General features: G+C 48.1%; 1 protein-coding gene across 2 annotated transcripts; it reads right to left on the bottom strand.

Moving 5' to 3' along the window:
• Positions 1-1,280: 1,280 nt before the first annotated feature.
• Positions 1,281-15,183, bottom strand: LOC101827009 (zinc finger protein 271). Of its 2 annotated transcripts, XM_013123881.3 has the most exons (3): positions 14,977-15,183; positions 14,530-14,734; positions 1,281-5,101 (listed from the first exon to the last, which is right to left on the bottom strand). In XM_013123881.3, exons 2-3 carry the CDS (start codon positions 14,576-14,578, stop codon positions 3,399-3,401), a joined length of 1,752 nt encoding a protein of 583 aa, XP_012979335.1. In that variant the 5' UTR covers positions 14,579-14,734; positions 14,977-15,183; the 3' UTR covers positions 1,281-3,398. The 2 variants fall into 2 exon arrangements, with proteins under 2 accessions (XP_012979335.1, XP_005065390.1); XM_005065333.4 differs by having other exon boundaries at positions 14,530-15,183.
• Between the last annotated feature and the right edge of the window lie 1,123 nt (positions 15,184-16,306).

The following is a 16,306-nucleotide window of genomic DNA, read 5'->3' as shown; positions in this document are numbered from 1 at the left end:
CCGCCCTCCACCCGACCAGCAACAGGCAACTTCTCAGACAGGCTGAGATGTCCTAAGACAGGTCTTGGAGTGGTCTTTCAACGAGCTGGATACATGGTACTCAGGGATGGATAAAGTTCCCAATAGGGGACCACCAAAGACAGAGGCCATGATTTCCATCGTTGTTACAAAAACAAGAGGGGGAGATATTGGGCCTAAAAAAGGCTCAGATGCAAGGCCCAGTGTAAGCTCCTGAGCCTGACTTGAGTTTAGGGATCCGATGAGAGGCCCAGTGTAACCTTAGGAACCTGGCTAGAGTTTGGCGATCTGTAACCTCCACCTGGGAGTGACTCAGCCACACCTGATGTAAGATTGCCCCCTGCCTAACTTCCTGCCTGCTTGGTGGAATACTATTGGCTCTTACTCCTCAGGTCACCTTACCCTACGCTAAGATTCCCATCCCTACCTCAGCCCTATAGAAGTTCCTGCCTGTTGTAATAAATCGAGATCCTGTTTCTACAGACTCCTGACTCAGTATGGTTTTTCTTCCCCGGTAAGTAATGGGGGGAGGGTCTGAGTTGTGGACACTCACCATCCCGCTCAGCCCCCTGGAAGAGACCGTCTGGACCCTCCCTTCCCCCCCTCTACCTGCAGGGAGGACCCTGCATTACATACCATCCGAGAACCTCCATCCAGTGACAGACGGAAGCAGAGGCAGACACCCACAGCTAAACACTGAACTGAACTCCTGGAACCCAATGACAGAGAGAGAGGAGTGGTGAGCAAAGGGGTCAAGACTGGGCTGGTGAAACCCAGAGAGACAGCTGACCTGAGCAAGGAGGAGATCTTGGACCCCAAACTGATGGCTGAGGGGCCAGCATGGGACTGATCCAGACCCCCTGAATGTGGTGTCAGTGAGGAGGCCTCTTAAAATATAACTGGGAAATTCTAGAAATAAACCAATTTATGAGCAGTGTGGTGAAGCCATGGAGCCCTCTGCACAGTCTCTGAGGTGTGCACCGTTGCTGTGCCTAGGGTGTCCACGTTCATGTATGATCGTCCCCACTGGTCACCTGGTAGCTGTCTGGGCCACTGGAGTCAGCCTCCATACTCTGAGTGCTCACGTTCAAATAATCCTTACTCTACTGAACAAGGCCCCAAGACGAAGAGCAGTGGGGCTGGCAATCACGACAGGCTGAAGAGAAGACAGTTCTACCACCTGTGAGTGAAACAGTGGCAGGTCTTCAGTTATGGGGAGAAAAATCAGTATGATACGGTCTACAGTAAGAATGACTCTTCTGTGAAACTGTGAAGGGGAAATTTATTATTACTCTGACATCTCAAAACACAAGTTATGGACAAAGTGCGCGGTAAGTGCTTAGGTAAGGGATGGTGTTAGGAGCGCAGTATTGACAGAGTGATAAAGAGAGCCCCAATCTCCCGAAATGCACGACCACCCGAGAGACCTTTGCTCTGGCTACACAGCATGTGTGCCAGCTGATGCTGCCGTCCGTTCTTTCGTTGCATTCGATGCCTCCATAGCCACAAAGGGCCCTCCCCCCCTCTCACAGCCCACAACTGCATGAGATCTGCAGTTGTCAACAGGATACCATGGATGTACGGGCATCTGTTCCTTTTGTCTATATAATCTGCACTCTCCTCCTCTCAGCAGCCCATGCATTACTGCAGCATGAGTACCAACGGCGTCTCTTCCGGTTGCTTTTGCATATTTATGAGTTCTGGGTAGAGCAGGCTGGCTGGTTTACTCAGAACTGTTAGCACTGAGAATGGCTGGTAGCCAGCGTCTGTTGGGAAAATTGCAAGAACTTGTGCTAACCAATGGTTCTGGCTGTGAGAAGAGCCGTGAAGAAACCAACACTAGGATGTAAGTCACTGCACTCAAAGTTTGGAGCTGTTAATTGGGAACTGGGACCCCCCTACCGCGAACACCAAGATGATGCACGTGGCCTCTTCAGAGTCTGTCTGAAGTCAGCAACATTATCAGCTGATTCATGAAGTCCTGTGCCTTGGGACATATCTCCCATGGATACTGTGGAACTACTACATTTACAGACCAGTACCGTAAATACCATTTTTGCTCAATAGGTGGAAAAATATTCACATTATGCTTTCATTTTTTTCATGTGTTCAGAGGCTGTGAAATGATTTCAGACCAATAAAATTTTGGTCTGCTTTACTGAAAGTTCAACTAGTATTGCTGTGTACACCATGGGAACTCATGCACCCTAGGAAAACCAAAACTAGGCCACCACCACCAAACTAGTGAGACAAAGTGCCATGGGCTACACAGGGAATTTAGAGACACTCAATTTGAGCATAGGACACAACTCTCCACCTTCCAGAGGATATGTGTGACGTCAGTAGTAATGCCATTTTAATTACAGGATTTAAGGCATCCCTACATCCTCTCAGACAACTTCTGATACGCAGCTGGAAATTTAGACTTAGTAAAGGTTTCTGCTTCTGAGATGAATATATTTCCCACAGGGTTGAGACTTTCCACATTGATTTTTTGTTTGTTTGTTTTTTGTTTTACGAGACAGGGTTTCTCTGTATTGTTTTAGAGGCTGTCAGTCCAGCCTGCTGGCCTCGAACTCACAGAGATCCGCCTGCCTCTGCCTCCCGAGTGCTGGGATTAAAGGCGTGTGCCACCACCACCCGGCCCGCATTGATTTTTAAAATATGGTAAGTTGTGCACTGATGCCTTACATCTTTATAATGCTATCTCTGTGACTTGTCTCAATAAAAGAGAATTTTTAGATTATAGAAAAGGTAAGGATTTCTATTTTCTTCCTATCGAGTCATTCTTTTTAAATTGTGAACAATGAAGGTTTTCACACAACTCCGGAGCTCCTTAGAATTCCCTTAATACTAGTAATTCTGAGCTCAAGCTAAATGTTATAAAATTCATTTCCTGTCCTTTTAAGTGGAGTGTGTGTTGGACACTGATTAAAGCCTTTGTCACGGCCACTATATCATTGGTAGACTTCTGTTCTAGTGTGGTATCAAATTTGAGCACTACAGGGTTTCCCCATTTATCACATTTATGCAGTCTTCTCCTCATAAGGGATCTTTTCTTTCTCTCTCTCCTTGTGATTCCTTCCTTCCTTCTTTTTTTCTTCCCTGAGGCAGGCTTTCTCTATGTAGGCCTTGCTGTCCTGGAGTTCACTCTGTAGATCTGGCTAGCCTCAAGGTCAGAGATCTACCTGCCTTTACCTCTCGAGTGCGGAGATTAAAGGCATGCACTCTCACCACCTGGCTAGAATGGGTTTCTTAAAGTTACCAAGATCAGGTTTGTTAAAATGTCTGCTAACCCTGAACATGAGGGTAGAGCGTCTCTTCTGCGTGCATCCCCTGAGGTTCAGTAAGATTGGCCAGTGCTGAAGGATTTCTCACAGCTATCCTATTTGTAGTTTTTGACCAATGTGCATTCTCCGATGGTTAGTGAGATCAGAGCGCCTACTAAAGCTTTTCCCACACTGAGCACATGGGTATGGTTTCTCTCCAGTGTGGACTCTCTGATGAAGGGTAAGAGCTGAGCACTGACTGAAAGCCTTCCCACACACATCACACTTGTATGGTTTCTCTCCGGTGTGGATTCTCTGGTGTTTAGTAAGGTCTGAATTCTGACTGAAACTTCTGGTGCACTGAGGGCATGCATATGGTTTTTCTCCCGTGTGGACTCTATGGTGAAGGATAAGGTCGGAACTCTGACTAAAGGCTTTGCCACATCTATTACAGTGGTAGGGCTTTTCACCGGAATGTATTCTCTGATGTTTGGTGAGGTCCGAACTTTGACTAAAACTTTTATTGCACAGATTGCATATGTATGGTTTCTCTCCAGTATGTATTCTCTGATGCTTTATGAGGTCCGAACGGCGACTGAAACTTTTAGAACACCCGCTGCAAGGGTACGGTTTTTCTCCAGTGTGGATTCTCTGGTGGAGAATAAGGTTGGAACTCTGGCTAAAACTTTTCCCACACTCATCACACTCATAGGGCTTCTCACCAGTGTGGATTCTATAATGTTTCACAAGGTCTGACCTTCTGCTAAACGTTCTACTGCACTGACTGCATGGGAAAGGCTTCTCTCCGGTGTGACTCCGCTGATGGTTAATAAGATCCGAAAGCCTACTGAAGGTTTTGATGCACTGACCGCATGGGTAGGGCTTCTCTCCAGTGTGACTCCGCTGGTGCAGAATAAGGACTGAGCTCTGGTTAAAAGCCTTCCCACATTCGCTACACGTATACGGCTTCTCTCCAGTGTGAATCCTCCTGTGTTTAATAAGGTCTGAATTCTGACTGAAACTTTTGCTACACTGAGCACACGGGTATGGCTTCTCCCCGGTGTGGATTCTCTGGTGCAGAATAAGATCGGAGCTCTGACCACAGGCTTTCCCACACACATCACACTTATACGGTTTCTCCCCAGTGTGGATTCTTTGATGTTTTATAAGATCAGAGCTCTGACTGAAATGTTTGTTGCACTGGTTACACATGTAAGGCTTCTCTCCAGTGTGGATTCTCTGATGTTTAACCATGTCTGAGCGCTGACTGAAACTTTTCCTACAGTGACTACATTGGTAGGGTTTCTCTCCTGTGTGCATTCTCTGGTGTATAATAAGATCTGAGCTCTGGCTGAAGGCTTTCCCACATTCATTACATTTGTAAGGTTTTTCACCTGTGTGGACTCTTTGATGTTTAATAAGGTCTGAGCTCCGACTGAAGCTTTTAATACACCAATTACAAGGATAGGGTTTCTCTCCAGTATGGATTCTCTGATGCAGAACCAGGGCTGAGCTCATACGAAAGGCCTTTCCACATTCATCACATTCATAAGGTTTCTCCCAATGAGTTCTTTGGTGCCCAATGAGACCTGTATTCCAAGCAGAGCTTTGGTCACATTCATCGCAGGCATACTGTGTTCTCTCTGTGAGGTTCTGGTCGTTCAATCCATCCCCCAGTTCATGGAATTCTTTGCCTTTGGAATTCTCGAGAACATCCTCTGTGAGGCTGCAACATTCCTGAGTCAACGTTTCAAAGCTTCCTGTCATTTCCTCCTCAGAAGCTGGCTCTCCAATCTTGATCTTTGTCTCACCATCTGGAAGAGTAAACACAATCCACATGGAAAATGTGCTCCATGTTGTAAGAAAGTTCCAGATGAAGCAAATTAGTATGTACCTATAGATATTACAACAGGAGGGGAAGATATGGTACAAGGTGGCCACCATGGCTAAGGCGATGGCCTGCAAATGAGAGAGGAGGCATCCCACTGGAGAACGCTGAGGACAATGGGAGAATCAACAAGCAACGATCACACTTTGTAGAAGGCATTTATGAGATATAGAGATATGATTTTCACAGACGACTGGGAAAACTGAAATGGATTCACTATGATAATAAAACTGTGGGGGCTGGAGAGATGGCTCAGTGGTTAGGAGCACTGACTGCTCTTCCAGAGGACCAGGGTTCAATTCTCAGCACCCACACAGCAGCTCACAACTGTCTGTAATTCCAGTTTCAGGGGACCCAACACCCACGGCAAGACACTAATGCATATGAAACAAAAACAAATAAATTTTTAAAAAGTGTGATTAGATTAGAGCAATTAACTTATTAATATACTTAAAGCAAGCAGTATAATAAGTGTAGGAAAGGGAAGGTGGTTGCGCTTTATCTAGCAATGCTCAGGTATTTAGGCTAAAAGGTGCCAGAGAACAATAATGCAAGCGCAACTGCCTAACTATCTCTTCTCTCTTTAGCTGCCAGTCCTTGGTATGAACTATGACCCCACTTGTCAGAGAAAAACTCTTCAGAAGTAACTCCTAGGGAGCCTCTAGCAGGAATTCTCCCAATTCCTTACAGCTTATCAGGATCCAATCCCCTCAGCAACAGACTCTAAAGAACCTTCCCTTCAGTGCAGAATCTGAAGAGCCCGCCCCTCAGTGCCGAACTCTGCAGTGATCTCCAGAACCTGCTCTACACCACCTGACCCTTCAGGGTCACTTCAGCGCTGACCTCCACAGCACTGCTGCGTCAGCACTAAGGACGTGCACAACTCAAAAGGCCAAAACCTCAGTGACCCCAGCAGGACTCCTCAGTGTGACCCCAGCAGGACTGTGCAGTATGACCCCAGGACTCTGCAGTGTGACCCCAGCAGGACTCTGCAGTGTGACCCCAGGACTCTGCAGTGTGACCCCAGAAGGACTGTGCAGTGTGACCCCAGCAGGACTGTGCAGTGTGACCCCAGGACTCTGAAGTGTGACCCCAGCAGGACTCTGCAGTGTGACCTCAGGACTCTGCAGTGTGACCTCAGGACTGTGCAGTGTGACCCCAGCAGGACTGTGCAGTGTGACCCCAGCAGGACTGTGCAGTGTGACCCCAGCAGGACTGTGCAGTGTGACCCCAGCAGGGCTCTGCAGTGTGACCCCAGCAGGGCTCTGCAGTGTGACCCCAGGACTCCTCAGTGTGACCCCAGGACTCCTCAGTGTGACCCCAGCAGGACTCTGCAGTGTGACCTCAGGACTGTACAGTGTGACCCCAGCAGGACTCTGCAGTGTGACCTCAGGACTCTGCAGTGTGACCCCAGCAGGGCTCTGCAGTGTGACCCCAGCAGGACTGTGCAGTGTGAGCCCAGCAGGACTGTGCAGTGTGACCCCAGCAGGACTGTGCAGTGTGACCCCAGGACTCTGCAGTGTGACCCCAGCAGGACTGTGCAGTGCGACCCCAGCAGGACTCTGCAGTGTGACCCCAGGACTCTGCAGTGTGACTCCAGGAGGACTCCTCAGTGTGACCCCAGCAGGACCCTGTAGCGCAGGTCTCCTCTTTGGGAATTTTCTGGGCCTGGCTCTTAGTACAGAATTCTTCAGCATCCAGCTCTTCAGCATGAACAGTCTGGTAGTGACCTTCAGTTCGGTACTATTCTACATGCATACCACCAGGCTCTGTCTTTATAGATACCAGGCTAATTAACCGCCATCCAAGCAAAGCCACCAAAGCGCTAGGAATGCACCTCATTTCTGCCCCTCACGATCAGAAACTTCCCCATTTAATGTAGTACAGGTATATGCCTAGGCAGGTGGAACTTTCATGCCCTCAGGATGTATTGCATTTCCGGGTTGTTACAAGAGGATGAGTCTGGGGCGAACCGCTCAACTGTCAGAAGTTCCCCTACAGAACACTTGATGGCGCTGCAACGCAACACAATTTGAGAGGTCAGCGCCTTCTGCTCAGTGCGGACCTTTCATCCAGCTATCTCCAGGCAACTGGAAAGTGCAAAGCACCATTAAAATGTGCTAAAATTCTCTATTTGTGTCAGTGGCAAGTTTTTTTTTTTTTGTTTTTACGAGACAGGGTTTCTCTGTATTGTTTTCGAGGCTATTGGTCGAGCCCGACCTCGAACTCACGAGATCTACCTGCCTCTGCCTCCCGAGTGCTGGGATTAAAGGCGTGCGCCACCACCACCTGGCCAGTGGCAAGTTCTTTAAACTTATTTTCCTATGAACAAGACAACATGCTGACACCCATTCCCCTTGCTGCCCTAGCTAACTTGAGAAAAAAAGACTACAGACAAACAGTCAGCTGGATTACCCGTATGTCATAATTAGCCATCTAGAACACTCCACAGACACCTTGAAAACAACAGGAAGATCATAGCTGTTCCCACAGCCTCTGCCAGGGCTATCTGATGCAGTTCTCTCTCACTCTCTCTCTCTCTCTCTCTCTCTCTCTCTCTCTCTCTCTCTCTCTCTCTCTCTCTGTGTGTGTGTCTCCCTGTGCAAGAGCACCATGCCGATGCCTCAAAGTTTTCTATATGACTCTGCAAGCTCTATCATCTAGGCCAGGAGGGTGTGCCTTCCCTGGTGGTCTCGAGAGAGAGACTGTCATGACTAGGGCTAAAAGCACGGCTGAACCAGTAAGTGTGTTTGCTGCTCAGAGAAAAGGCTATGACTGGTCCAAACAAGTAGCTACAATTGGTACAACTAAAAAAGTGTGATTGGCTTAAACACTTCTTAGACTAAATAAGCAAGCCGCCAGAGACATTTTTTTTCTGCTGTCCTGGTGATGTAACAATAGGCTTTGCTCAGGTATCATTCCTGCCTACTTACAGTAGTGTGGGATGAGCAGACATGGCAAAACGCTGTCATAGAGACATTCACACAATGAACGCAGTGATAGAGACATTTACACAATAAATGCAGTGATAGAGACAGTCACACAATGAACAGTGATAGAGACATTCACACAATAAACACAGTGATAGAGACATTCACACAATAAATGCAGTGATAGAGACAGTCACACAATGAACAGTGATAGAGACATTCACACAATGAACGCAGTGATAGAGACATTCACACAATGAACGCAGTGATAGAGACATTCACACAATGAACACAGTGATAGAGACATTCACACAATGAATGCAGTGATAGAGACATTCACACAATGAACGCAGTGATAGAGACATTCACACAATAAATGCAGTGATAGAGACAGTCACACAATGAACAGTGATAGAGACATTCACACAATGAACGCAGTGATAGAGACATTCACACAATGAACGCAGTGATAGAGACATTCACACAATAAATGCAGTGATAGAGACAGTCACACAATGAACAGTGATAGAGACATTCACACAATAAACACAGTGATAGAGACATTCACACAATAAATGCAGTGATAGAGACATTCACACAATGAACGCAGTGATAGAGACATTCACACAATGAACACAGTGATAGAGACATTCACACAATGAACGCAGTGATAGAGACATTCAAACATGGAGACGGGCAGTGGTCTTGGCTGCTGGTGGCAGGACAAGTTGCTCAAGAGCAGGGAGCCAGCGTTCTGAAGCAGCCAGTAAACAAATGTGGCCAGGGCAGGAAGCAGGGCGATGGAGCAGAGGGCAAGAGAGGACAGAGAGCAGAGATGGAGAGGACAGAGTACGGAGACGAGACGGGAGGATGGAGAGCGGAGACAGAGAGCAGAGACAGGGCTCTGTGCCAGGAGCGATCATTGGAATATAGGACCTCTTGTAAATACTGCCAGCTGGGGAAGGTCCTAAATAAGGAGAGCATAATAAAAGCCATCTTAATATTCCTACTATATTCTTAGAGACTAACACAGTAAGCTTCTGTGTCTCTGTGTCTGCTTATCTTCCTGGACAGCATACTTTCAAGGCCTGCGGTCCAGGCTCTCCCACCCTTCTGCCACCTGGCCTGCAGTCCAGACTCCCCCAGCCACAGACTTGTGTCCTTGGAACAGACCCTGCCAAGATCAAGCTCCCTGCTTCAAAGCAATGGTCTCCAGCACCTAAACCCCCGCTCTGCCAAGCTTCCTGCTTCAACCACTATAAGAATCCTTGCGAGAAAATAGAAAAGTGCAGCTTGGTCAGAGAGCCTGTCTTGCTGTCTGTTCTTTGTATCTCTTGTCCCTTTCATTCCAGGTTCCTGTGGGCTGGACTTTTGTTGTGCCCTGCTGGCCAGGGCAGCTCTGGCAGGGGAGTGTGTGTGTGTGTGTGTGTGTGTGTGTGTGTGTGAGAGAGAGAGAGAGAGAGAGAGAGAGAGAGAGAGAGAGAGAGAGAGAGAGAGAGAGAGAGAGAGAGAGAGAGAGAGAGAGAGAGAGTCCGAGGCCTGGACCTGGGGCTTGACACCTACAGCTGTGGTCAAATGCTCTAGACCCTGACATGTGACATGCTTTGCTCGCGGTTGTCAGCATGGAGGAAGCAGAGGCTCCCAGTAACTCTGCTGTCTGATGCTTTCCCGACTACTGTTTGCCTCCCACTGGAGGACCATATGAGGAGCCGTGACACTGATAAATGTGCCGTCTGGGTGATCATTGTAGCACTCCGGACCCCAGTTTTAACTCTCTTTCCTCATCCCTGGTCTCCCCCTTTGGAGGCCCAGTGTGAACTCAGGAAGAACCCTGGTCCAGGTCACTATCAGGTCTCTGTCGCTAAAGTTTAAGAGGTGTGAGACCGCAAGGTGTTAAGGGTTAAAGGTCTCCATACCCAAGGCCTGCACCAAGACTGTCAGGGAAGCAGGTGTCATTGGCTGCCCATTCCACCTGCCTACTGCTGCTGCACACTGTCGCCATACTCTGAGGGGACAACAGCTGCCAGGGTTTTCCTTACCTACCTGTGGGGTTTTCTGGGTGTGCCAAAGGACCTCCAGCCAACTGCTGGTAATTTGAACAGCTTTCTTTGACTATTGCTCTAGTTCAATTTCTGTTGCTAAAATATTTTGCTAATAAGCTACTTAGGAAAGAAAGCGTTTAGTTTATTTCAAAATTCCAGATTACAGCTCATCATTGTGGGGACGTTACGGTGGCAGGAGCTTAAGCTCATCACATTTACAGTTCAGAGCAGAGATGTGAGTCGTGCATGCCAGCCTGCTTGCTTGTGCTCAGCTTGAGCTTTCCACTTCCATATAATTCCTTTGCCTAGGGAATGCTGCTGCCCACTGTGGGGTGGATCTTCCCGTATCTACTAACTTAATGAAGACAATCCCAACAGTCACCCTACAGGCCAGCCCAATATACACAATCCCACAACTGTAATTGAGATTCTCTTCTCTGTTACTGTAGGTTGTATCAAGTTGACACTTAAAGCTAACCATCACGCCGGGCTGTTGGGGAAGTCCTGTGTCAGTAAAGCACTGCTGGCCAATAGGAATCTAGATAGGTGGGACTAGGAGTCCAGGAGAACTCTGGGTAGGAGAAACACAGAGAGTCAAGATGTAACGCCATGGGGTAGGAAGCCTGGAACTATTCTCCGGTAAGAGAAATACTTAGATTAACAATTATGGGGTAATTACTTAAATCAGAGCTAGCCAGTAAGAAACAAGCAAGGCCTACAGCTTCATAATTAATATAGCCTCCTGTGTGTTTATTTGGGACTGATGTGGCTCTAGAACCAGGCTGGCGGGAAGGCTTCTCTCAAGGAAAAAGCTTCCCTTTACACCTGGCAGTGGTGGTGGTGCACGCCTTTAATCCCAGCACTTGCAAGGCAGAGGCAGGTGGATCTCTATGAGTTCGAGACCAAGCCTGGTCTACCGAGTGAGTTCCAGGACAGGCTCCAAAACAATACAGAGAAACCCTGTCTCGAGCAAAAAAGAAAAAAAAAGCTAACCATCACAAATAAGATTCTTGATTTGGCCTGACATCACCTCCCTACTGCTGACTCATTTACAGGCAAAAAGTAGAAAAATATTTATTTCTAAGTTGACCATTAATTATTCCAAGGACAACTATGGCATTAGAGGTGATGGTCAGAAATGCTACATGGGAGATTTGTAAGAGAACTACAGTGAAGCAGTGCCATATATGCTTCTGCTGGTAACAGTATTCCAAGTGAAAAGAAAAAATCCTGCTGGCATGGCTGATCATGTATGGAGTGCTCACGGCAGCAAGGGTGAAGGCGATACGTAGCTTCAAACACACGGACCACCTTTCTCCGAGGAGGGCATGCCTAGTATCAATTCTATATGCCAGTCAACAACCAGAGCCAATAGTACTCACCAACTAAGGAACACTCTAGAGAGTGATCAGTCAGTGTGTACAGAAGACAGATTCACTGCACGAGGCCAGGTCTGTCATGAAATTTGTTTTCAAAGGATTAAGTTCATAGTGTACATACAAATCTCTACTTATTTATGGAAATTGTTACCTTGCTAGCCTATATAATACTACCTTCAAAAAAGTAATCTTACAGAAAAGGAAGTGAGTGGTGAGCTCACATACTTGTAGCTCATGGGTCTACATATGTTCCATCCACCAGAAGAATGCAGCCTTGGGAGGATGATGAAATGATGTAAAGGTGAGGATGGGGAGTTGTCACAGAGGACACACTATGCGCCCTTAGCCAGAGGACAAAAAAAGCTCATTAGTTTTTTAATGGCCAGAGTACATAAGCAGTTATAGGAACCAAGAGTGGAGGAGCCGTTTAGTTAGGGTTACCATTGCTGCGAAGGAACACCACGACCAAAAGCAAGTCAGGGGGAAAGTGTATTTGCTTTATGGATCCAGAGACACAGTTCATTAAGGAAAGCTAATGCAGGAACTCACCCAGGGCAGGAACCTGGAGGAAGAGCTGACGCAGAGGCCATGGAGGATGCAGCTAACTGACTTACTCGTCATGGCTCGCTCAACCTTTCGTGTAGCTGCCAGGACTGCCAGCCCAGGAGTGGCGCACACACACTACCACCCACGATGAGCTGCGCCCTCCCCCATTAGTCACCAATCAAGAAAATGCCCTACAGGGTTGCCTACAGCCCAGTCTTCCAGACACATTTTCTCAACTGAGGTTCCCTCAGATGACTTTAGCTTGTGTCAAGTTGATATAAAACTAGCCAGCACAGGAGCTATGGGAATGCTTCCTCCTATATGTGAGTGTGTGTGTGTGTGTGTGTGTGCCATGGTGTACTTTGTGCTTGTGGAGGCTGGAGAACAACCTGTGGGATCAGTTCTCTTCTCCCACACTTGAGGTCCTGGAGACTGAACTCAGGTCACTAGGCTTGGCAGTAAATACCTTAGCCTGCTGAGACATCTCACTGTGCCCCATCATATACTCAACAAGCCACTCGGGTTACTTTCGCTTCCTAACCCCAACTCTGGGCCTAGTAAGTCTGAAGTTGTAGCTCTCAACGGAGAAATGCTTCTGCTCTGGAACAAGGCCATGTTTGCTAGCGACGGTGCCTCTTGGGTAGGTCAGGCTCTTCGTACTATAGAAATTGGGGTCAGGGTGACTAGTTCCAGTTCCGGGGGATAAGTAGCTGCTGTATGCCCTGAGCAGGATGTGAGTTCTGTGATACTGCCTGGGCGTCCTACCGCCCTGCCGGTTGCCACACTCTGACATGGTGGTCATGGGCATTACCTTTCTGAAACTGTAAGGAAGCCTCCAACAAGCTCTTCTCTGTATCCCCTTGTTCATGGTATCTTAGAACATCAACAGGAAATGAAGACCTTGGTCTGCAAGGCAACAGGTGCCTACATGTACAACAATGGCATACAGGTTACGGTGGTGTTACTGTTCTGTTGCTGTAAAGAGACACCATGGGGTCTGCAGAGATGGCTCAGAGGCTAAGAGCACTGGCTGCTCTTCCAGAGGTCTTGAGTTCAATTCCCAGCAACCACATGGTGGCTCACAACCATCCGTAATGAGATTTGGTGCCCTCTTCTGGCCTACAAGGATAAATGCAGACAGAACACTGTATATATAACAAACCTAAAGAGAGAGAGAGAGAGGGGCTGGAGAGATGGCTCAGCAGTTAAGAGCACTGGCTGCCCTTCCAGAGGACCTGGGTTCAATTCCCAGCTTCCACATGGCAGCTCACAACTGTCTGTAACTTCAGGATCCGACACAGACATACATAAAGACAAAACACCAATGCACATAAAATAAAAAAATAAATGAATTAAAAAAATTAACTGATTAAAAGAGAGAGAGAGAGAGAGAGAGAGAGAGAGAGAGAGAGAGAAGACCATGACCATGGCAACTCTTATAAAAGAAAGCGTTTAACTGGGGCTTCCTCACAATTTCAGAGTGTCGGTCCATTATCATCAAGGCGGGGAGCATGGCAGCGTGCAGGCAGACACGGTGCTGGAGAAGGAGCGGAGAGTTCCACATTCAGACTCTCAGGCAGCAGCCTGCTTGCGGTTCTTGAAACCTCAAAGCCCAGCCCAGTGACACACTTCCTCCAACCAGACCACACCTCCTGATCCTTCCCAAGTAATGCCACTTCCTGATGACTAAGTACTCAAATATATGAGCCTATCAAGGTCATTCTTACTCAAACCACCACAGGGAATAGTAACTGTTTTTTGATTGGACGGGAGGCAATTCATGCCCAGCAGTGTAAAACTGTTAGAAGCCATAGGCCCTAGTGGTGTCTTGCTAAATGGACGTGCTGTCAAACTGCCTTCTAAATATTGATGTTTACACACCTAGGTTAGTTAGCTCTGCCCTCAACTTTGGCCAGAGACGCTTCTCTCTGCAGAGCCTAGCAGCTGGTCAAAGTACTGAGAATCAGTGACAAGTGAGTGCTAAGTCCTAAATGGGACCTCTACTGTACCCTGCCTACTCTGGCTCTGGGAACACCCTAGAAGAGGGCGGAGAGGCTGAACGAACTGGAAGATGGGGGGGGAGGGTCCGTGAACTGATGATATCTTTTAGACACGGCATTGAACATTGCAGCTATGATTATCTGCACAAGATCAAGCCAGTAAGACATGTCAAAATTCCTATAGCAGTTTACAAAGAAGGGAGGAGCCGCAGGAAGTGGGGAAGGTGTCTGGGTAAATGGTAAGGGGAGCTGGACGTGAGTGTCATCAAAAAGCATTGTTTACATGTATGAAATTGTACATGTGAACATAAACGATAATCTGTTTTTTAGAAGAAGCAATTGAATAAAAACTGGATGGCTAGAATTCAAAACAAGGCCGTGTGGCTTTGTTTGGAGCACTAAAGACACGGTGTTGCTCACCAGAGAGGTGTAAGCAAAGGAGACCTCTGCTCCTCACCTGACAGAAGGTGACGCTCTTGAGAGTCACATCCGAATTGGATCTCCATGGGGCACAACCGGACGCCTCAGGAAACGGCTGGAGAATTAGCATTTCTTCTGTAAGATCCCCTTGTCCACACAACGGTCTGAGCCCCGCAGGTAGCCCTGCGTTCAGACGGCAACCATTGCGCAGAGGGCGGACGTCACTTCTGAGACGAGGACTTCTAGATAGGGAAAAAGTTAAGGGGAAAAATCTTACTTAGCTCCCATGTGCTTTTTCTGTCGGTGAACGCTTCCTTTCAGATCGTCTAGGAAGTGGGAATTAACCCTTCCAGCACAATTCCCCTTGCAAGATGAGGGATGTTCAGACGAGACTGGAAATGAACAATGCTACGCCAGGGCTTAGCATTTGCCCTGGAAATCAAGACGATGCTGCGCTCCGCCTTTCCTTCCTTCTGACACTCACAAGGCATCCTCCCCAGCTCCGCAGACTCATTCCCGTGGGTCCCTCCACCCCGTGATGCCGCTAGCACCGCAACGTTTCGGACGTCCATGCAGCTGAATCGAAGGCCCAGTGAGCACAGACCAGCTGTCCACGGAACACGCGGCCATGAGCCCGCAAGCTCAACCGCCTGTCAAACGCTACCCACGAACCCGCCGCCTTCAGGTGCTCTCTCGGCCGCTCTAGGAATCTGGGAGGATCATAGCTCTATGATACATCCTCACGCATGCGCAGCGTGAATCAGGAGCCTGGGCAGAGTCCTAAAGCGGCTCCCAGGGTTAGCCAAAGGCGCTCGCTGCTTGGCTCAAAGCTCGTCCTTTGCTGCGATTTACGGGCTCTTCAGGTGAATGTCAGAATCCGTCATCTTTCGGAAAAACTCTCTACAGCCGGATATTTTTCTGACCGGATATTTAACTCTCGTGACCCGTTTCTGTCCTGCACCTGCCTTTTCCCAATCCCAGCTCTTAATCACTTTCCTAAGTGAGCTTGCTAAATTTGTTCCTCTTTTATCCTCCCTCCCCCGCCATCCATCCATCCAGCGGACTGAACATGCTAGTTACACATTCTACCACTGAGTTATATCCCGCCCCACCCATCTGTTTCAGTTAGGGTTTCTGTTGCTGCGATGAGACACGCTGACCTAAAAGCAAGTTGAGGAGGAAAGGGTGTATTTGGTTTGCTCTCCCATATCGCTTTTCATCATCAAAGGAAGTCAGGACAGGAACTCAAGCAGGGCAGGACCCTAGAGGAGGAGCTGATGCAGAGGGCATAGAGGGTGCAGCTTTTCTGTTTGTTTGTTTTTTTGGTTTTTTCAAGGCAGGGTTTCTCTGTGGCTTTGGAGGCTGTCCTGGAACTCGCGCTGTAGACCAGGCTGGCCTCGAACTCACAGAGATCCGCCTGCCTCTGCCTCCCAGTGCTGGGATTAAAGGCGGGCGCCACCAAGCCCGGCAACAGATTTTTTTTTTTTTTGAGGGTGCAACTTTCTAGCTAGCTTCTCCTGGCTTGCTCAGTCAGCTTTCTTACGGAACACAGGACACCAGCCCAGGGAGGCCCCACCCACAATGGGCTGGGCACTCTCCCATCAATCACTAATTGAGAAAATCCCCTGCAGCCAAATCTTATGGAGGCATTTTCTCAGGTCAGTTTGCCTCGTTTCAGATAACTCAGGTTTGTGTGTCAAGTTGACACAAGCCCAGCCACCACACACACCCCTTACTAAGCCAACGCCCAGGCCTTGGATTTTCAGGCAGAAAGGTGACTGTGTTGCTGGGATTACAGATGTAGCTCATTTCTT

Source organism: Mesocricetus auratus, unplaced genomic scaffold (genome assembly GCF_017639785.1).
Source record: "Mesocricetus auratus isolate SY011 unplaced genomic scaffold, BCM_Maur_2.0 Super-Scaffold_100015, whole genome shotgun sequence".
NCBI classification, from domain to species: Eukaryota; Metazoa; Chordata; class Mammalia; order Rodentia; family Cricetidae; genus Mesocricetus; species Mesocricetus auratus.
Note: the sequence above shows the minus strand (reverse complement) of the source record. Positions and strands in the feature narration are given on the sequence as shown.

Excerpts from the sequence above, each read along its gene's own strand:
- LOC101827009 (XM_005065333.4), bottom strand. The coding sequence starts at position 14,578 with ATGGAGATCCAATTCGGATGTGACTCTCAAGAGCGTCACCTTCTGTCA. Across the intron at positions 5,102-14,529 it reads AGAGCGTCACCTTCTGTCAG|ATGGTGAGACAAAGATCAAG; the intron begins GTGAGGAGCAGA and ends TTACTCTTCCAG.